Here is a 22,456-nt window from a genome sequence, read left to right on the forward strand (position 1 = left end):
ATCAGCGGGAAAAATTCAACATAATTTCAACAGTTAACCCTTTCACTTATTTCAATGTGGAAAGAATCGTCAGTTCATAATATAAACTTGGATGTGGTGCTTTCTATGGAATAACAGAAAACTTTTTTTTTTAAAGGAAGAATTTGAGAAAATAGAGCAGCCCTCCAGTTTGGAAACCAGTGGTAACCATGTGATACACATAGAGCACCAGATGTCCCAGTGTGGTGTGGTTAATGGAAAGCCACAGACCCCACAACCACAGTCAATCTCACACATGGTCTATTAATTTGACTGTCATACTGGTTTATCCATTCATCCTGGAGCGTGGAATATTCCCTTTTACTCTACTCCAACTTTTCTTCTCCCCAGCAACTAAACCAGATATTCTTTCTGTCTCAGGGGGCATGCAAATCTCTAGGGCCTATAGTAGGGACTTTGAATAGACTGACCTGAAAAGTTTCATAGTTTTCCATGTTTATGTTTCTTTAATTTATGAAAGATGTAGCAGACTTGAATAATTTATAAGATCATTTTGTTAAGAACAGAATCTTCCCACTTCAGTTCAGTTTAGTCGCTCAGTCGTGTCTGACTCTTTGCGACCCCATGAATCACACAGCACACCAGGCCTCCCTGCCCATCACCAACTCCTGGAGTTCACTCAGACTCACGTCCATCGAGTCTGTGATGCCATCCAGCCATCTCATCTTCTGTCGTCCCCTTCTCCTCCTGCCCCCAATCCCTCCCAGCATCAGAGTCTTCTCCAATGAGTCAACTCTTCCCACTTCCAGAAGGTCTTATTTCTAGACCACCAATGCAATCACTTATTAAAAATACCTGAAAGAAATGAACACATACACACATATGCAGGTACACTTGTACATATGCACACAAGTGCACACACACACACAAACACACACAGAGCTCTGAGTACCTGGAGTTTCTGTCATGAGGACTCACAAACAAGCCATTCATGTGATGCCATGGAGAGCCTTAGTCTGCCACCTAAATTGCTAAAACTCTTAAACATACAATTTCACTATGCTTGTGTACCTGGCTTCTAAGCCGTAAGCAAACTATAGGAAACATACCAAGGGGTGTGATATGACTTAGGAGGGATACTGGAGACAAAAAGGTACATAAAATAAAAACCAAAGCAGAGACAACTGACATTGCCTGACTGAAGAGAAAACCTGAACAACATGAGAACTATAAGAACGTTACTGTGCAGAAGAAGTAGGAATGTTCAATCACATAATAATTTGTCTGATAAGAATGACTTTATTGAGCTGGCAAACCAATGCTTTGCCCTTTGACCACATTAACTTTGGAACCAATGACATCCATGGTTTCATTGGCAGTAGGGCTCAGCCAAGTTCACGAGAGTCATCACTTGGCATGAAGTTTCAAAACAGAAGTCTTAGGCCAATGTGAAGCATAATATTAAAATAAACATTTTTTATTTTAATGGAACTAGGTTTTATTGAAGGAGAAAAATCATCCTTAAAAATACAGAGATAGGGCTTTTGGAAATATGCCATTATGTCATGGGGGACTTCAGATCACAGAATTTCTTCTGTAAGTCATGGAATAAGAAAGGAGTAAGATACAATACAAGCATAGCTCCATAAAAAAGAAAGAGCAAAGCCCTCTGGGTACTGGAATACACTAGAGAAGAGTAAGAGAAAGGCAAAGGGTTTGATGGGAGTAATGTTGTCTGATGCTTGCTTCTCTCCAAACCCAGACCTGAACATCAAGGGGTGAGGACATCTTAAAAACAGCTGGATTGGTTTAGAGAAATCTCAAAATATTGTGTGCTGGTACCTTGTTTCTCTGGGCTTTCCTGGAGGCTCAGCAGTAAAGAACCTGCCTGCCTATGCAGGGCATGCAGATGTGGTCCCTGGGTTGGGCTACCCACTACAGGATTCTCGCCTGGGAAATCACATGGACACAGGAGCCTAGTGGGCTACAGTCCATGGGGTCGCAAAGGAGTCAGACACAACTGTGCAACTAAACGACAACAACCTTGTTTCCCTAGGCTACTGTAAAACTCTCACGGGATCTGCAGTGACTATTTGGGGGGCAGCACTCAGACTCTAGATTGCTTTTACCACTAAATTTATCCTTCAGACTTTGGGTGGTTTCCTGCAGTCAGTGCCCATTTGTCCCTCAGAGGGTTGCCCCACTGGAGAGGCAGAGGTGCCTGAAAATTTACAGTCCTTTCAGGATGGCTAGGAACCAATGATGACAGTCAGTGGAGATGTATGAAAGTACTCTTGTCTCAAGATGAAACAAACTCCAAGGTAAAATGTGTATGCCTCATGCTCCACAGTGGCTCAGTAAAGGATCCTCCTGCCAAAACAGGAGATGTGGGTTCAATCCCTGGGTCAGGAAGATGCCCTGGAGAAGGAAATGGCAGCCCACTCCATTATTCTTGCCTGGAGAATTCCATGGACAGAGAAGCCTGGCCAGGCTACCATCCATAGGTTCACAAAGAGTTGGACATGACTGAGCACAGCACAGCATGGCGTGGGATTAGGCAGAGTCTACAACTTCATGCAAAATCATAAGCTGCCTTATCTGCTTTTCCTTCAATGCCCTAATTCTCCCACTTTCTTGCTGCTTTCTCCAGAGAACACTGTTTTAGCAAATCACTGGCATTCCAAATTCTTGGCTCAGAATCTGCATCACAGAAACTTAATCTCAAACAGTTGGTACATGAAGCAGTCTTAGAAGGCAGACTCTGTGGATGGGATTCTAGAGTTGGGTCACATATAGCCCAGATATCAATGAGGATCATATCATGTGGGTATATGGAATGTTGACAAGCCCTAGAATGTCATCGGAGAAGGCAATGGCACCCCACTCCAGTACTCTTGCCTGGAAAATCCCATGGACGGAGGAGCCTGGTAGGCTGCAGTCCACGGAGTCGCTAAGAGTCGGACATGACTGAGCGACTTCACTTTCTCTTTTCACTTTCATGCATTGGAGAAGGAAATGGCAACCCACTCCAGTGTTCTTGCCTGGAGAATCCCAGGGATGGGGGAGCCTGGTGGGCTGCCGTCTATGGGGTCGCAGAGTTAGACACAACTGAAGTAACTTAGCATAGCATAGAATGCCGTAACCATGTTGCTATTGTTTAGCCATCTGAGATAAACTAGGAAAGGATACAGGTAGAAGAACTTGTACTGGCTTTTGCAAGAATCTTGGCATTTGAGAGGTGTAAGGGGGAAAGAGTACTTATAAGGACTTTGAAATTAGTGGTTGTTGCTAAGTGACGTTGATAAACTGAAAAGAGAAAATGACAGGCTAAAGTTAACCAATTACCAACTTAAAGCACAATGTGTAAGTCAGAGAGCCTCCACAGCAGCACACAGAGAAACACTTAATGGAGCTTGGCCAAGATGGCAGAATAGGAAGACCCTGAAGCTCACCTGCTCCCACAGGCACATTGAAATTGCAACTATGTACCGAGCAACTATTGATGAGAAAGACCAGAATCTACAAGAAAAGACATTCTACAACTGAAGATACATTTTTAAAAAAACATACAATGAGACACATAGGAGAGGCATGATCACAGTATAGTCAAGACCCATACCCCCCATGTGGGCAACCCATAAACAGGAGAATAATTACAATTGCAGAGGGTCTCTCTAAGCAGCAATGAGTACAAGCACCACACTGGGATTCTGTCTCGGGTCCTTCACTGGCAACATGAGCCCTAAAACAGTTGGCTTTGAAGGCCAGCAGGGCTTATTTTGGGAAATCCAGAGAGCTGTGGAAAATAGAGACTCTACTCTTAAAGAGCTGACACAAAATATCACCCATTCCAGGGCCCAAGACAGAAGCATAATTTGAAACGAGTGTGGGTGAGACATATCTGTTCATCTTGGAGAGCCTCCCAGTGAGGCAGGAGGCAACTGGAGATCATCCTGGGGACATAGACAATAGTGGCAGCCATACTGGGGAGTTCACTCTAATATGTGGACACTGGTGCTGGCAGCATTTTATAATCCGCCCTCTAGCTTATCAGCATCTAGACTGAGAACCACTCACCAGCCTACAGGCACTAGGACGCTGGAATGCAGCCCCATCCATCCGCCAGCAGGTACACTGTCTGAAGACTCCATCTGGTGGCAGCCAGACCAAGACATGGCGCTTTCTACCAGAGGGTCTAGGACCTGGCTCCACACCCAAGGCCTTGCAGCCAGAGACCCCAGGACCCACTTTCACCCACCAGAGTCATGGCACTAGTCCTAGGAACAGTTTCACACAACAGCAAGCAAATAGCACCCCACAAAACCACCAGAGCCATGCAGCCTGCCTTGTCAGGACCCAGAAAACCCAAAGCAGGTTAGCACCAGCCCCAGGACCACCACTGATCCAGCCCCACCCATCAGCAGTCTGACACTGTCATTAGAGCCTCTAAGGCCCTGCAGCCAGAGACTTTGGGACCCAGATCACCCATTGCAATAGACAGACCCATGTAGCCCACAGGACACCCCTAGAGGACATATCCCTGGTGACCAAAGGAGAGTGCACCTCTTGGACACATAGGACATCTCCTACCAAATGCTACTTCTCCAAGCTTAGGAAATGTAACCAATATAACCAATATATAGAAATTAAAATAGTAAATTAGGGAAAATGAGGTGACAGAGGAACATGCCCTGAGAGAAAGAACTATATAAAGTTTCAGAATAAGAATTAAGTGAAGCGGAGATGTGTGTTTGTGCTTAGTCACTCAGTCATGCCTGATTCTTTGCTACCCCATGGATTTTAGTCTACCAGGCTCCTCTGTCCATGGGGATTCTCCAGGCAGTAATACTGGAGTGGATTGCCATGCCCTCCTCCCAGGGATCAAACCCACATCTCCCACATTGCAGGTGGATTCTTTACCATCTGAGCCACCAGGGAAGCCTACCAGCGAAGTGGAGATAGGCAATCTAACTAATAAAGAGTTTAAGGTAATGATCATAAAGATGATCTCCCTGATCCAGGGATTGAATCTAGGTCTCCCGCATTGCAGGCAGATTCTTTACCATCTGAGCCACCAGGGAAGCCAATCATATATATGTGTGAATATAAAAATTGCTATAATAACCCTAAAATAATGAACAAAATGGTACTAAGTACATACATAAAAATCATTACTTTATATATAAATGTAATAAATGCTCCAATCAAAAGACACAGAGTAGCTGAATTAAGCCCCCAAATCAGGACCCATATATATGCTGCCTAGAGGAGACTCATTTCAGATCTAAAAATATACACAGACTGAAAGTGAGGAGATGGAACAAGGTATTCCAAGCAAAGGTAAATAAAAAGAAATCCAGGATAGCAATACTTATATCATACAAAATAACTTTAAATCAAAGATTGTAACAAGAAACAAAGGAGGAAATACCACAGTAATAAAAGGATCAACCCAAGAAGAAGATATAACAACTATATGCAACTATCTGCACTCATCAAAGAGGTAACTAAATGCCTACAACAAATATTAACAGACCTCAAAAGAGAAATGGACATTAGCCAAGTAACAGTAGGGGACTTTAACACCCATTTACATCCATGGACAGATCATACAGACAGAAAATCCATAAGAAAACACTGTCCTTAAATGACACAGTAGCTCAAATGGACTGTATATATATGTATGTGTGTGTGTGCATACACATACACACACTTACATTTACAACTACAGTGATATAAACATATCAACCAAAAGAAGTGGAATAAACACTGAAGTGCACATGGAACAGCCTCTAGGAAACATCACACAATGTCACAAACAGAAAGTCTCAGCAAATTTAAGAAAACAAATTATATCAAGCATCTTTTCCAACCACAATGCTATGAGACTAGACAGCAACTACAAGGAAAAAAAAAAAACCTGCCAAACACATAACACATGGAGGCAAACAGTATGTACTAAGCAACAAATGGATCAGAGAAGAAATTAAAAATACCTGGAGACAAAGAAAATAAAAAAACAATTCAAAATCTATGGGATGCAGCAAAAGCAGTTCTAAGAGTAAAGTTTAGAGAGTTTATTTTCTTGTTTCCTCAGCCTACCTCAGGAAATAAGAAAAACCTCAAATAAAAAAAAATATCCTAACCTAAAGGAACTAGAAAAAGAACAAAAACCAAAGTTAATAGAAGGAAAAAAAAATCATAACTATCAGAGCAGAAATGCCATAATATACTGAATTAATAGAAGGAAAAAAAATTATAACTATCAGAGCAGAAATAAATGAAATAGAGACTGTATAAAAGCAATAGAAAAGATGAATGAAAACTGTTAGCTGGTTCTTTGAAAAGATAAACTTGATAAACCTTTTCCCAGATTCATCAAGAAAGAAAAAAATAAAAAGGAGAACCTAAAACAATAAACATCAGAAATGAAACAAAAGAATAATAAATCTGCTATCACTTTATATAGGACCTAAAAATAGAACAAATTAATAAACAGAAACAGTCTCACAGTTACAGAGAACAAACGAGTGGTCACTAACAGGGAGAAGGGTTAGGAGGAGTTGCAAGATAAAAGTAATAATAGATAAAAGTGATAAGCAGGTACAAACTACTGTATACAAAATCAATCAGCTATAAGGATCTATTGCACAGCACAGGGAACATAGCCAGCATTTTATAATATCTTTAAATGCCAGGGCACTGTGGTCAGAGAAACAGTCCCTTTTCTTTTTCAATCCTGATAAAATCACTTCCTTTTCCAGGATGAAGGGGATCTAGTGCAATCAACTTGCCACAGAGTAGCATGTAGGTGGTAGGGTATCGAGGACTTCACCTTGGTCTCTTTTGCTGACATACCAGACAGAATTATTTAGTGTCAAAAGCAAGATCATCCTTAATGAGAAAGAGGCCCATGAATACCTTCTATCCCTAACACCATACCTACTCTGTTTATGAATTCATTATTCAAGCACTGTGTAATCAAGGACAGATGTCACATGATATTGATTTTGAGTCATTCTGGTCACCTAATTATTAAATGCCCCTTCTGCAATGGATGTGTCATGGTGGGTATTAAACTGTGATACAGATGTCCTTTTCTATGGCTGCTCTTACTCTACAGATTAATACATTATTGTAAATCAACTATATTTCAATAAAAAAGAAACCATTGTCACTTAAAGCCATAGGAGAAAAACTAATGGCCAAGTAGATGTACTTGGCCACATATTGCTACTTTTGATTGTAAAGTAGCATAACTTCAGAGAAGAGTGAATTTGCAAGCTGGCAAGTCCCTCACTACAAAGTCAGGTGCCTCATATAAATGGCAGGTACCTGACACTTAGGATAAAAATATCTGGTAGAGATACTTGATGTACTAGTATCCACAAATTCTATGGAACCTTCTGGATCTGTTAGAGGACAGAACACACTATCTCCCTCCCTATGCTTGCTGCTGCTGCTGCTAAGTCGCTTCAGTCGTGTCCGACTCTGTGCAACCCCGTAGATGGCAGCCTACCAGGCTCCCCTGTCCCTGGGATTCTCCAGGCAAGAACACTGGAGTGGGTTGCCATTTCCTTCTCCAATGCATGAAAGTGAAAAGTCAAAGTGAAGTCGCTCAGTCGTGTCCGACTCTTCGCAACCCCATGGACTGCAGCCTACCAGGCTCCTCCACCCATGGGATTTTCCAGGCAAGAGTACTGGAGTGGAGTGCCATCGCCTTTTCCACTCCCTATGCTTAAGACCATACAGATGCCTCAACCAGGTCAGAAATCATACAGGAAAATACGATTCTCCTCAAAATCTGCTATCTCCCACGCTGAACACCAAACCAAAAACTAATGACTATATTGGGCAAATTTATCCTGTTGAAAAAGGAAAGGGATTTTACACTGAATAATGTTCACTATATTAAATGAAATGAAAATACCAGAACTGACGTGACTCAGTATGAAAGATGAGAATCAAAGGCTCAGAGAAGGTGGCATGGTCATGTCCATCTACTTTTTAATATTTCTCCCTCAAAATCACCAATTTCTTATCTTCAGTATGGCCTAAGGGGCACTCTACTTATTAAGGTAATCGGTAACATCGGTACAGTGGTCACCTGTACTGTTGTGGTGAAGGATGTACAGCAGTAGGAATGGACGACCAGAGGATCTTCTGGTCTTACTACCTACCACACAATTCAGAAACTACTGGCCTGAGATATCCTTGAATAGGCTTTTAAAAGCACAGCTAAGATTCCATCTTAGAGATGACCATCTCTGAAAGTAGGAGATTGTCCCTCAAGAGGCAATATAAACCTTAATGTGATGGTGATTATTCACTTCTGGGTTCCCAACCAGTATAACACGTGGGCCCCAGAACCAAAGGGATAGAAGCAGAATTCCCTCACTTATTGTCACACCCACTAACATATTTGAAGAATCTACGTGCTCCATCTCTGAATTTTTGAGCTCTGTGGATCTAAAAGTCCTAGTACCCAGAAAGAAATGATTCCATCAAGGCATATAGTAAGAGCTCTACTAAATATAAAATTTTGGTTGGCACTGGGTCTCTTCAATTCCTCATACAAACAGAACAGTATGCAAAGGAAAAGACTGACCACCTTGACAGGGGCAGTTGATGCCAATCATCAAAATATTGTGTTGAATATTATGCATCAGAGCTAGGATTTGGTCCTCAGCCTCTCTTAGTGTTCCGATGACCAGTGTTATTTCAGATGTATCTTGTTTTAATTTCAGAATTTCCATTCGGTTCTTTATTATAGTTTCTAACTCTCTGCTGAGATTTCTTATTCTTTGACTCATCATAAGTATATTTTCCTATCATTATTATAATAACCATTGCAAAACCTTTGTTAATTTCAAAATCTGTTTCATCTCAGGGCCAGTCTCCATTGGTTGTCTTTTTGCTAGGAAATGGGTCAGTGTGAGGAACAGTCTCTTGTTCCCCCTTATTTCAAGTTATATTGAATTGTATCATAGACATCTTAAATACTATACTGCAGACCCTCTGAATTCTGTTTTACTCTTCCAAAGATCTTTGTTTATCTGTTTTACCAGGTAATTAACTTGATGGAACTAAAACTAAAACTGTCTTTGTGTGTCTGTGTGTGTGTATGTGTGTGTGCGTGCACATGCTAAGTTGCTTCAGTCATGTCCGACTCTGTGTGACCCTATAGACCGTAGCCTGCCAGGCTCCTGTATCCATGGGATTCTTCAGGCAAGAATACTACAGTGGGTTGCTTTGCTCTCTTCCAAGGGATCTTCCCAATCCAGGGATCAAACCCATGTGTCTTACGTCTTCTGCATTGGCAAGTGGGTTCTTTACCACTAGCACCCCTGGGAAGTTCCAGGTGTATACACACGTGCACTCTAAAGATGGTCGCTTGTTCTGTCCACCTTAGGTGGTTCAAGAGTTATCTAGAGGTTTTTAGAGTTTACACACAAAATTTTTAAGGAACTTGGGGTCTCCTCTCTCTGGATGCCTCCTTCCTGTGACCCCCTCCTGGATTACCAGCTATTGTAGATGCTGTGTGAGGGTTTCTCATTGCAGTGGTTTCTCTTTTTGGACACAACAGATTCTAAGCCACACAGGCTTCAGTAGCTGCAGCGCATAGGCTCATTAGTTGCAGCCTCCAGAATCTAAAGCACAGGCTCAATAGCTGTGGTGCACAGGCTTAGTTGCTCCACGGCATGTGGGATGTTCCTGGACCAGGGACTGAACCTGTGTCTCGTGTATTGGCAGGCAGATTCCGTACCAGGGAGGCCCTCCGGCAGTTTTATGTGCTCTGTATGATACATAAAAAACCTGCCCACAGGCTACAAGCTATGAAAATGAGAAGAGTCTTTGATCCATACCATTCCCTTCACCAAACTGCTGACTCCTCTTCAAAATTTTCCATTTTTTCAAATTTCCTGCAATTCCCTCAGGTCGTTGTTCTTTTGTATTTCATCTTTTGTATTAAGTATTAGTATATAAGAGCATATACTTCTTATCGGAGTGTCACCCAGTATCAACTTACTGGATCATACAGGAAGTACCGATCATCCTTGACTTATAGTGGGCTACGTCCTGAAAGCCCATTGTAAGTTAAAAATACTTAGTTGAAAATGTACTAAATATACCTAACCTCATTGTGAGTTCAGAACTATACATCGCAGCTTAGCTTAACCTACATTAAACATGTTCAGAATACCTACATTAGGCTGTAGTTAGGCACAATCACCCAACACAAAGCTTATTTTATAATTAAGTGTTGAATTAGTATCTCGTGTAATGTGTTGAATACTACGCTGGAGGTAAAAAAAAAAACAGAATGGTTGTGTGGGTTTATACTGGTTCAAAGTGTACCAGCTGTTTACCTCATTAATGGGGAAAAGATCAAAATTTGAATTCTGAAGTATGGTTCCTACTGAATATGTGGCACTTTCACATCATTGTAAAGTAGAAAAATTATAGGTCAAATCACAGTAGGTCAAGCACTACTTGTATATGATAGAGACTCCTGACGAGGTTTAACTGTGACTGAGCAATCACAGCAACCTTAAGTGTGGGTAATCAGAGCATAGGCTCCTCAAATAATGGTCTGGTTTACCTCACAGTCTTCTTCTAGAACAGCAGGAGTGCTAGCTACAGGCGAGTCTGAAATGAGTCTTGAAGGAGATTGTGAGAATCAGTTTTGGCCATGGGACCAATTATACGAGAGGGGATTAAAGCTTGTCACACCAAGCCCTAAATTTTTCCATATAAATGATAGCCAATCATTTTATTTTTAAAAAAACTTTCAACTTAATGGTAAAGCACTGGAAGGTGAACATTAGAAAACACAGCTGGTCTCTTGTCCAAAAACCACCTCAAGTCTCATTAGCTCTACATATCCACCTCTTAACTTCTGCTGCTCTTGCCAAAAGTTTGCATCTATGGTCTTTAACAGGGGACCATCTTCAGGTTAAGAGAACAACCCTGCTGGAAGTGCCAGGGAGTTTATGATCAACCGCCCACTCCATCCCAGCCTTGTAGCCAATGTAACTGATTCAATAACTGATGCAGGAGTAAAAAAGCCCAGCTCCCTTGGTACAGGATGAAACAAGCACCAGGTATAATTTATTGCTTCAGAACTCCTGCAAAATCAGGCTGATACTAGCACTTTATCTGACCCTAAACTCTTGCTTGCTTTTTTCTGTTTGTTTTTTTTTTTTTTTTTTTTTACCCTTCCATATCCTGCTTTCCTGCTTCGTTATCAGTTTCTTCTGGGAGTACTTCCTTAGGAATTCATATTCACTCAAATCCCTGGCTCAAGGTCTATTTCCTGGAGACCTTGTCTGAAAACACTGTAGATTCGGTGTTCTGCTGCCCGTAAGAGGGCATGAGCACAGTAGAGTGCCGAAGGTTGGGGGAAGACCCGAGGACAGCCTCACGGAGTCTAGCTCATGCATGAGAAAACGTACCACTGCCAGTGTAATGCCATCAATGACAAGGTGTGACCAGCCACATCTCAGCAGGTACGGTAACCTGTCCAAACTAACAGATGCAGGACTTTGTTCAACTGTGGCAGAGACTAGCAACACTGTGAAAGATAACTCAGGAAAAGCCCCTGACCTACTGCCCACACTGTTCTAGAAGCATCTTTTATTCAAGATGTCCCAAAAAACATAGCAAATGGAAAGGGAACAAATCTTGACAGTTGAGTATGCCTATGTTTTGAACTATAAAGTGCCTAAGATAATAATAAATATTTGTGAGTAGAAAATAGTCAGATCAGACTGAATACACCAGAATGTGAGAAAGAAGTTATTTAGTCTTTGAAGAGTTGAGTCTGCAAAGCAAAGGCAAGGTCAGTTACATAAAATTCATTAATATTTTAGACTTTTGCACATCTACATCTTAGGGTTTAAATTTTTAATCCACTTAAACTTCAATTAGATGAAATTTTAAAATTTCAGAGTAATTTCTATTTAATGAGGAAGGTAGAATTTGTATCCCATTAATGGAAGAGAAAAAAAAATAGCTTTAAACGGTTAAATGACTAAGGTCACAAACAGCAGAGTTAGTGCAGGACATATATTCAAAGTAATTTTCTGACTTTGAAATCCAATTCAGTGTATTTGCAAACTTAGAAGCAGTGGATCAGTTAGTAACTTAAGCCTAGGCAAGATAGTTAATCATTCTGATTCTGACACTTCTTTTAATCTCTCTAGCTTGGTCTCCACAAGGTTCAATCCGTACCCCTCATAGCAATCCCCGGAGCCAAATTGTATTATCTCAATGGCTGCGGACATACTCATGAAAGGTACTGCTCACTTCTTCAGAGAAGTACTTTAAAATTCCCCTAATATACCTGTGAGTTCTGATGATCCAATCCAGATTTTAACAAACTTTTTTGTTCGTCAGAATTACATAGAGGTTTTTAAAAAACAAAACAGTGAAGTACCTGTGATAGAAACCCATCTCATCCCAGTTTAGACTTAGTGGATCAGAGGTAAGCTCTTGATGTCTGTATTTTTAACATTTGCTCTGGGTGATTCTCATGCGAAACAAAGTCTGAAAACTCCCCCTCCTACCTAACTTTGCTTAGTTCTGAACTCTCATCTCACAATTTTCTTCTCTTTTCTTTGGCCCTGGGAACCTTGTCTGGTTTCTCCCTTGACTCCCTTGATCCTGATTCATCATTGGATTTAATTCAGCAAACCCCCGTGAGCTTTCCTTTTTAACATGAGCAATAATCTTCCTCTTTGAAAATTACTTTTAAAATACAGACAAACTCATTTAAACCCACAAAAATGGCTTCCTGATTAATGGCATCAATCTTAAAGGCACTGCCATATTTTGTCTCTTCCATTGTAAGTAGTTAGAGATTTTTCTATTATCAGAAAATTAGATAATATACTGCATGAAATACCCTCTTTTCTCAAAATACCAAAGAATGGTTTGGGCAGGGGTGGGAAATCCCAAAACAACAGAAAACTATGTGATGATAACTTTAAGAAAGTCATTTATACTTAACTGAATATTATTTCCCTTTAATCCAGTGGTCAAAGGAGGGCTCTGAGACTGGTTTTTCTTAATGGCTTGAAGGATTCTATGTCTTGACAAAAACGGAAGCAGACAAAGGTCAGAATCCATGTTTGTAAACATGTAAAGGTCACATCAGATAGGAGGCAGGCGCTCTAGGGCACTGGGCAGAGATATAAGTCTAGTGTTGCAAACACTCAGCAATTCTGGACAAATTAATCTGTGACTCTTTCATATAATATACGTTTCTCTTACTCCTTCCATCTACAATCAACACAGTCCCTCTATATGTGCGAAAGCAAGGAAAGGCCAAACTAAGCACATAAATGAATCACAGAGTAAGCCCAGAATAAATCACAAGAACTTGTGTATCCCAACAAGGAAGACTGCATATGTAACAGCAACACTGCTGTGGATCCTGGAAAAAGGACATCAATAGGCCTAAAGTAATTTCATCCCCGGTGTCAAATTTAACCTGAAAATATCTGTAAGATATACACTTGAACAGTCCTCCATAAAACATTCCCTAAGTGATATGCAAATGAACAGACTCAGAATAATGTTTACCACACACCCAGATTCTATATGTATTGATCTCAGTATCACCAGTCTTATAAAACTAATAGCTCTGCCTAAGTTAGAAAAGTTGCTGAAGAGATCTACATAGATATTTAACTTACTTTAAATTCAAAGGCTGAAAACAAAAGGACTTTATCATAAATGCAGAGATTACCATCATAATTTTATCATAAAAAGTAGAAGATGATTTAACATACCTATTCCTTTTGAGAGCTCAGAAGCACAACACTACTAAATCGAAGCACAATGTTCCAGATATTTACAAATTTTATAAATTTTGTTAAAACTGACTCTTCCAAAGAAGTAAAATTAATGATAAAATTCCTGGTGTGCTCATTTTTACAGGTGTTGGCCAGGAGCTAGCCTGACAGAACAACAGTAGATGTGGTCCATGGTACAGGTACAGTACAGAAAATTAGGAGGAGTCATGGGCTTTTCATCTTTTAGGATTTGAAAGAGCGCAACTGGCATTCCATCACCTCCACTAGCTTTGTTCGTAGTGATGCTTTCTAAGGCCCACTTGACTTCACATTCCAGGATGTCTGGCTCTAGGTGAGTGATCACACCATCGTGGTTATCTGGGTCATGAAGATCTTTTTTGTATAGTTCTCTATATTCTTGCCACCTCTTCTTAATATCTTCTGCTTCTGTTAGGTCCGTGCCATTTCTGTCCTTTATTGTGCCCATCTTTCCGTGAAAAGTTTCCTTTATAACTCTGATTTTCTTGAAGAGATCTCTAGTCTTTCCCGTTCTGTTGTTCTCCTCTATTCCTTTGCACTGATCGCTGAGGAGGGCTTTCTCGTCTCTCCTTGCAATTCTTTGGAACTCTGCATTCGAATGGGCACATCTTTCCCTTTCTCCTTTAGCTTTAGCTTCTCTTCTTTTCTCAGCTATTTGTAAGGCCTTGTCAGACAACCATTTTGCCTTTTTGCATGTCTTTTTCTTGTGGATAGTCTTGATCACTGCCTCCTGTACAATGTCATGAATCTCCGTCCATAGTTCTTCAGGTACTCTGTCTATCAGATCTAATCCATTGAATATATTTCTCACTTCCATTGTATAATCGTAAGGGATTTGATTTAGGTCATACCTGAATGGTCTAGTGGTTTTCCCTACGTTCTTCAATTTAAGTCTGAATTTGGCAATAAGGAGTTCATGATCTGAGCCACAGTCAGCTCCCGGTCTTGGTTTTGCTGACTGTATAGAACTTCTCCATTTTTAGCTGTAGAGAATATAATCAATCTGATTTCGGTGTTGACCATCTGGTGACGTCCATGTACATAGTCTTCTCTTGTGCTGTTGGAAGACGGTGTTTGTTATGACCAGTGCATTCCCTTGGTAAAGCTCTATTAGCATTTGTTCTGCTTCATTCTGTACTCCAAGGCCAAATTTGCCTGTTATTCCAGCTATTTCTTGACTTTCTACTTTTGCATTCCAGTCCCCTATAATGAAAAGAATATCTTTTTTGGGTGCTAGTTCTAGAAGGTCTTGTAGGTCTTCATAGAACCTTCATAGGACCTAAAAGATGATGCTGTGAAAGTGCTGCACTCAACATGCCAGCAAATCTGATAAACTAGCAGTGGCCACAGGACTGGAAAATGTAAGTTTTCATTCCAATCACATAGAAAATCAATGTCAAAGAATGCTCAAACTACCACACAATTGCACTCATCTCACTCACTAGTAAAGTAATGCTCAAAATTTTTCAAGCCAGGCTTCAACAGAATGTGAATCATGAAATTACAGATGTTCAAGCTGGATTTAGAAAAGGCAGAGGAACCAGCGATCAAATTGCCAACATCCACTAGAACATGAAAAAGCAAGAGAGTTCCAAAAAAATATATACTTCTACTTTATTGATTATGCCAAAGGCTTTGACTGTGTAGATCACAATAAACTGTGCAAATTCTTCAAGAGATGGGTATACCAGACCACCTGACCTGCCCCCTGAGAAATCTGTATGCAAGTCAAGAAGTAACAGTTAGAACTGGACATGGAACAACAGACTGGTTCCAAATAGGAAAAGGAGTACGTCAAGGCTGTATATTGTCACCCTGCTTATTTAACTTATATGCAGAGTACATCATGAGAAATGCTGGAATGGATGAAGTACAAACTGGAATCAAGATTGCCAGGAGAAATATCAATAACCTCAGATATGCCGATGACACCACCCTTATGGCAGAAAGCGAAGAAGAACTACAGAGCCTCTTGATGACAGTAAAAGAGGAGAGTGAAAAAGTTGGATTAAAACTCAACATTCAGAAAACTAAGATCATGGCCTTCGGTCCCATCACTTCATGCAAATAGATAGGGAAACAATGGAAACAGTGATAGACTTTATTTGGGGTAGGGGGGGAGGGCGCTCCAAAATCTCTGCAGATGATGACTGCAACCATGAAATTAAAAGATACTTACTCCTTGGAAGAAAAGTTATGACCAACCTAGACACCTTATTAAAAAGGAGAGACATTACTTTGCAAACAAAGGTCGATCTAGTCAAAGCTATGGTTTTTCCAGTAGTCATGTATAGGTGTGAGAGTTGGGCTATAAAGAAAGTTGAGCACTGAAGAACTGATGCTTTTGAATTGTGGTGTTGGAGAAGACCCTTGAGATTCCTCTGGACAGCAAGGAGATCCAACCAGTCCATCCTAAAGGAAATCAATTCCGAATATTCATTACAAGGACTGACACTGAAGCTCCAATACTTTGGCCACCTGATGTGAAGAACTGAGTCATTGAAAAGACTCTGATGCTGCAAAAGACTGAAGGCAGGAGGCGATGGGGATGACCCAGGAAGAGGTGATTGGATGGCTCATAGACTCAACAGATATGAGTTTGAGTAAAATCTGGGAGTTGGTGATGGACAGGGAAGCCTGGCATGCTGCAGTCCATGGGGTCACAAAGTTGGACATGATTGGGTGGCAAACAAAACAAGGAGGCCATAGGCTGTAGGCTGTGACCTATAACCTTATGCTAATACCTTTTAAACATGCTATTTACCTACCCTGTCACTAGAAATGAAAAAAATCTTTTATCTCAAACTATGTTTAACTTCCAGTATTATGTGAAATCTAAAACTGTTTCAAACACACTTCAGTCCTGTTTCCATTTAATGGTGCAACTTCAAAGATAATTTGGAGACAGATCAGGGTCTTTATAATTTTATCTAAGAAAATCTAGTCTTCACCTTGTAGTGTGATGAGAATTAATATCATTCTCATCCCTAGCTTGTCTGCAATAAAGAGAGCTCTGTGGATTCTAAGGATGATCATCAATAACTAGGCCACTTGAAAGATGTTTATAACTTCCCATTTTGTACTATACATTCTGAACTTGAAATAGCTCAATAGACAAAGTACAGCTTTCTTGCCTAATTTGTTCATTTATGTTTCCTTGTGTCAAAATGCTTGGTAGGGTCTTTTCAAACAGGTAAACTGTACCCAGTGAAATCTCTGAAGTGAAAGCATTTGTTGTGCAGTTGTGTCCAACTCTTTGCGACGCTATGGACTGTAGCCCACCAGGCTCCTCTGTGCATGGGATTCTCCAAGCAGGAATACTGGAGTGGGTTGCCATTTCCTCCTACAGGGGATCTTCCAGACCCAGGGATTGAACCCACATCTCTTGCATCTCCTACATTGGTAGGCAGGTTCTTTACCACTGGGAAGCCCTGGGAAGTGCCACCTGGGAAGCCCTTTGTCTATGTAATTAGTGGTATTTCTTATGTCTATCCATATAGAACCTTCAGGTTCTGGGGTTCTCTCTGCTAATTATCAGTGCACGAAATGCATTTCTTCCCTTCCATACCACCCTCAACTTGGAAATTTCAGCGACATTTTCTCTGTAGAATCTAGTTGGCTTATATAAAAACACATAGTCCGTACCTTCTTGATGTTTTGCTACGGCCCTAAGGACAACCTGCAAAGCAGGCTCAGTGTAGGATTTAAAAGTAAATGTGATGAAGAAAAATCATAATTTGAAAAGATACATGCATGCCAATGTTCATAGAAGCATTATTTACAATAGCCAAAACATGGACACAACCTAAATGTCCACTGACAGAGAATTGGATAAAGAAAATGTGGTGTGTGTATACATATACACACATTTACATACCTATATATGTATATATATATATACATACACACACACACACGCACACACAGATGCTGTAATGTTACTCATCCATAAAAACTCATGAAGGAAATAATACCATCTGCAGCAACATGGTTGAACTTAGAGATTATTATACTGAATGAAGTAAGATAGGCAAAGACAAATATCTTAAGATATCATTCATATGTGGAATCTAATTTTAAAAATATATAAACGAACTGATTTATAAAACAGAAACAGACTCACAGACTTCAAAAACAAACTAATGGTTACCAAAGGGAAATATGGTTTGGGGGAGGGATAAATTAGGAGCATACACACACTATTCTATATAAGACAGAGAAACAACAAAGACCTACTGTATAGCACAGGGAACTCTACTCAGTATTCTGTAATAACCTATATAGAAAAAGAATCTGAAAAAGAATAGATATATGTATATGTATAACTGAATCATTTGCTGCACACCTGAAACTAAGACAACACTGTAAATCAACCATACTCCCATAAATTTCCTTTTTAAAATGAATGAATGTAGAAGATAAAGTGGAGAAGGCAATGGCACCTCACTCCAGTACTCTTGCCTGGAAAATCCCATGAACAGAGGAGCCTGGTGGGCTGCAGTCCATGGGGTCGCAAAGAGTCGGACACGACTGGGCGACTTCACTTTCACTTTTCACTTTCATGCATTGGAGAAGGAAATGGCAACCCACTCCAGTGTTCTTGCCTGGAGAATCCCAGGGACGGGGGAGCCTGGTGGGCTGCCGTCTATGGGGTCGCACAGAGTTGGACAAGACTGAAGCAACAGCAGCAGCAGCAGCAGAAGATAAAGTCTAGGACAGTACTTGAAAGATAGTGAGAATTGGCCAAAGGAAGGAGGAGACAGAGAGCAGAAAGCACAGTAAGCAGAGGGAATAACACAAGCACAGGAATGGGGGAGTAATGCAGGTTGGTATAGAGGGAGGAGCTGTGAGCAGCAGCAGGAGATGAAGCTGAAGGATGAAGCAAAGCCAACTCATGGAGCCGCAGCCAAAGAGTTGATATTCGGTTCCCATCAGAGCACCAGCTACTGCAAAATGGTGAACACAGAGGAGAGCAGGCTGACCAAAAATGGTGAGGAGGCATGGCAAATGCAGGGAAAGTGACTCTACTATTTCCCATCACTGTTTTCAAGACTAGCTGTGGCGATATAGCTAGTGTATGACCTGTGCAACCTTAACCTCTACATTGGCAGCACTGCCCATGAGAGCAGTGAAAGAAGATTTTCATCAAAGATCTTCACACCTCTGCAGGGAAATAGTCATAGTCATCATTAATTTTTATAGTTGTCTTGCAACTGTATCTTAAACAATCATGGCTATAATAGCCTCAATAGTCTTTAAAAAGATAACCACTATAGATATCTTTACTAAATAAAAGCCATTTTGAATATATGAATATATATACATACATACATTTTTAAACTTTTCTTTAAGCAAAAAATTACATTTATAGCACCATTACATGACAGAATGAGAAAAAACAAGTACCATTTATAGAAATAAAATACTAAATGATAATGCCACAACTATGCAATATTAAGGAGGCTTAGGTATCATGAAATATTTTTGTTATAAAAGATTTCAAATGTACAGACAAGTACAAAAATAGAACATCTTATTCACCATGCATATTTAACAACTGTTAATATGTTATCATCTTTACTTTAGATTTTTTAAGATAGTTTTCCAGATATAAGTGAACATGTTTGTAGTCCTCCCCATTCCTAGAACTAAGTGCCTCTTCAAGTTCAGGTTTATGCGTTTATTTCACATTTTTTCAGCAAATGTGTGTATCTAATAACCATATATCAGAGAAAGCAATGGCACCCCACTCCAGTACTCCTGCCTGGAAAATCCCATGGACAGAGGAGCCTGGTAGGCTGCAGTCCATGGGGTCGCGAAGAGTCGGATACAACTGAGCGACTTCACTTTCACTTCTCACTTTCATGCATTGGAGAAAGAAATGGCGACCCACTCCAGTGTTCTTGCCTGGAGAATCCCAGGGACGGGGGAGCCTGGTGGGCTGCCGTCTATGGGGTCGCACAGAGTCGGACACGACTGAAGCGACTTAGCAGCAGCAGCAGCAATAACCATATATAGAGGGTTCTTTTATTGACATACATGGTATCATACTATAACTTGCCTTTTTCCCTAAAAGTTATGTTTTGAAATTAATGCATGTCAGTACATGGAAACTGGCTATCCATTGTGCAAATAAATGACAATTTATTTATCCACTCCTCTACTAATGGGATTTGTTTCTAATTTTTTCTATTGCACACAATGCTGGAAAGCATCCAAGACTTTCCCCTAGGTCTATATGTAAAATAGCAATTGTTCAGTCTTTGCTGATTCTTGCTCAATTTTATGAAAAGTTATCAAATGGCTCTCCAAAATTATTACTGAATTCATACCTTCTTTGACATAATATACTACAATAGACAGACTTACTGTTTCTTCATGCTTTTATCAATCTTGATATTGTCAATCATTTACTTGCCAATCTTATGGATCAAACCATATCTCACTCTGGTTAAATTCGTCCTTCCCTGCGTACTGGTGAGGCCGAGCTTATTTACATGTGTTAACCAGTCCTTCATATTTCTTCTGTGAACTGCCTATTCATACCCTTTGCCCATTTTTCTATAAGTTTTTCCTACTTTGCTTAGTTTGTGTAAATTCTTCATCAATTTTGGATTCTACCTCTTTGTTCAGTAGTACTTTTTTTACAAATATCTTCTCCAGTTCTTGGCTTAAATTTTTTATTAAAAATTTGATGTAAGCACACTATTAATATTTTATCATTGTGTTTTTTGTGACTGAAGAATACCTTACTACCCTAATATTAGAATGAAAGCCTTATGTTTTAATATTTTATAGTTATGTTTTTCAAATTTCTGTCTTTACTCCTTCTGGAATTTACATTTGTGTATAATGTCAGATAGGACTGAGATTTTTTTTTTTCCATATGAATAACTACTTGTCTCAGTGCTGTTTAATGAATAGTCCTTTTGCCATTGCTTTGCAAAGGCATCTCTGCTGTATGCCAAAATTTCATTATATGCTTCTTTCTGGCCTCTGTCTTCTGTTTTATTGATACATTGTTCCATGAGCTAAAAACATAAATGATGATTTTTTTTTAAATAGTAGCTTAAAGGTTAATGTTCAGCTCAAATTCCACAGATAGCAATTTAGTGCCACTGAAACATATATTTAATGAATTTTCTTTAGCGGTAGCATCTAGTAAAGGGACACACACGGTTTAAACTCCAATAGTCCTGGGCTAATCCCAGCTGGCAAGGAGCCATCAACATGTGGCTAATTATTCTCTGCCCCTCCCTACGTTCTTATCTATAAAATGGAGGAAAAAAAAGTTCCCTGCCTGCTTATGATCTATTACTCTGCTTATCTCCTTCCTTTCACAGACCTTGTCATAGGCTATAGTAATTTTCATTTGCTTACTTATCTCTCCATATAAATAAGAATATAGAAGCCCTTCCATTTACCACTGTGTTCCCAATATCTACAACAGTGATTTATACAAGATATATAGTCTGAAAATGTATATCAAATTATGAATAAATGAACGAATTTCTGGATTTAAAGAAGCTTAAAAATAAACATAAAAAAAAACCTTGGAAATTTGCTATGAATAGCATTTTACAATTTTTTAATGTTGGAAAATACTTTAATACTATTATAAAACCTTATGATTATCCCTTGCTAAGATGAATGTGACAGATTCTACCTCCTAAAGATATTGAGGGGCAGGAAATTGCAATATATGTTAAAATGGTCATGAAAGGTCTCAGGGACTCTGAGAAAACTTCTGAAAAAAAAAAATGAATATAGATGAGCAGCAAAGACTTTACCAATAAAGGGGACAGCAAGACAAAAAAGCTCTCACCAGGAAATGAACATGGAATGATTGAGATGAGAATTTTACAAAACTGTCAGTAGACATTGAAAGATGTGAAATACAGTTTTTAACAATTTTACCCATTAAAACACTTCCCCTTTCACTGTTATATATATTTTTTCAGAGGCATTAATAGTATACTTAAACTATTTCTTTGTGATAAGAAAGTTAGGTGAGAGTTTGAAATCCTGTATTCCTCCAGTATCAGGATACACACAGAACATTAAAATCCCGCTGACCTGCAATCTTAGAGAAACCAGCCCTTCTGTTGGATTTCCGGTACTTCCTGTTTCTTGATAGGATGTGTTCTGAGTATTCTAACAGTGTAATCAAAGGAAGGGATAATTAGACCTTTCGTATTATTTTAACACTGACTTTATCAAAGTAAAATAACATTGATTTTGAGTAGTAAACTAAATCATTTCAAACAGGCAGAATTCTATTAAACCAAAAAATTATTTCTACATAGAGGGCTTCCTAAACAGAGTTTGATTTTCACACAGTTCATATTTTTAATTAAAAATGTGTCTCTTTATCCACTGTAATATCTAAGTAAATTTAGTTCATGTCTAATATTAAGAACACTGTGATATTTCCTCAAAGTAAATGCATGAGAATTATATGAAAATCTGTCACCCAATTAATCAGAGATTTGTCAATATCATTAGCATTTGTATTTATTGCTGTCTATAGAAATCCAGCCACTTTTCAGTTGTCCTTTTTCAGTTCTTCCTCTCTCTTTCATTAGGCTAGTGGCCCCTTGACTAATTTCCCTTGCTTATATCAAAAGCAAAAATTAGTC

The 22,456-nt window shown here is 39.6% G+C and overlaps 1 protein-coding gene across 37 annotated transcripts in view; it reads right to left on the reverse strand.

The window, feature by feature from the left end:
* Nucleotides 1-22,456, reverse strand: part of LOC147369038 (uncharacterized) — a 1,156,454-nt gene that overhangs the window by 606,364 nt on the left and 527,634 nt on the right. For 21 of the 37 annotated variants that reach the window (XR_015167144.1, XR_015167141.1, XR_015167138.1 and 18 more), the window contains one exon: nt 21,894-21,971. The exons of 5 other annotated variants lie outside the window; for them this stretch is intronic. Coding sequence is in view for 16 of the 32 variants with exons in the window: in XM_086410771.1 (XP_086266897.1) it covers nt 21,894-21,971 (78 nt within the window). In the remaining 16 variants the exon portion in view is untranslated. 11 more of the 37 variants (XM_086410757.1, XM_086410756.1, XM_086410758.1 and 8 more) reach the window with 2 other exon arrangements.

Source organism: Bos grunniens, chromosome 7, assembly GCF_055505025.1.
Source record: "Bos grunniens cultivar Pamir isolate PY7600 chromosome 7, Bosgru_T2T1.0, whole genome shotgun sequence".
NCBI classification, from domain to species: domain Eukaryota; kingdom Metazoa; phylum Chordata; class Mammalia; order Artiodactyla; family Bovidae; genus Bos; species Bos grunniens.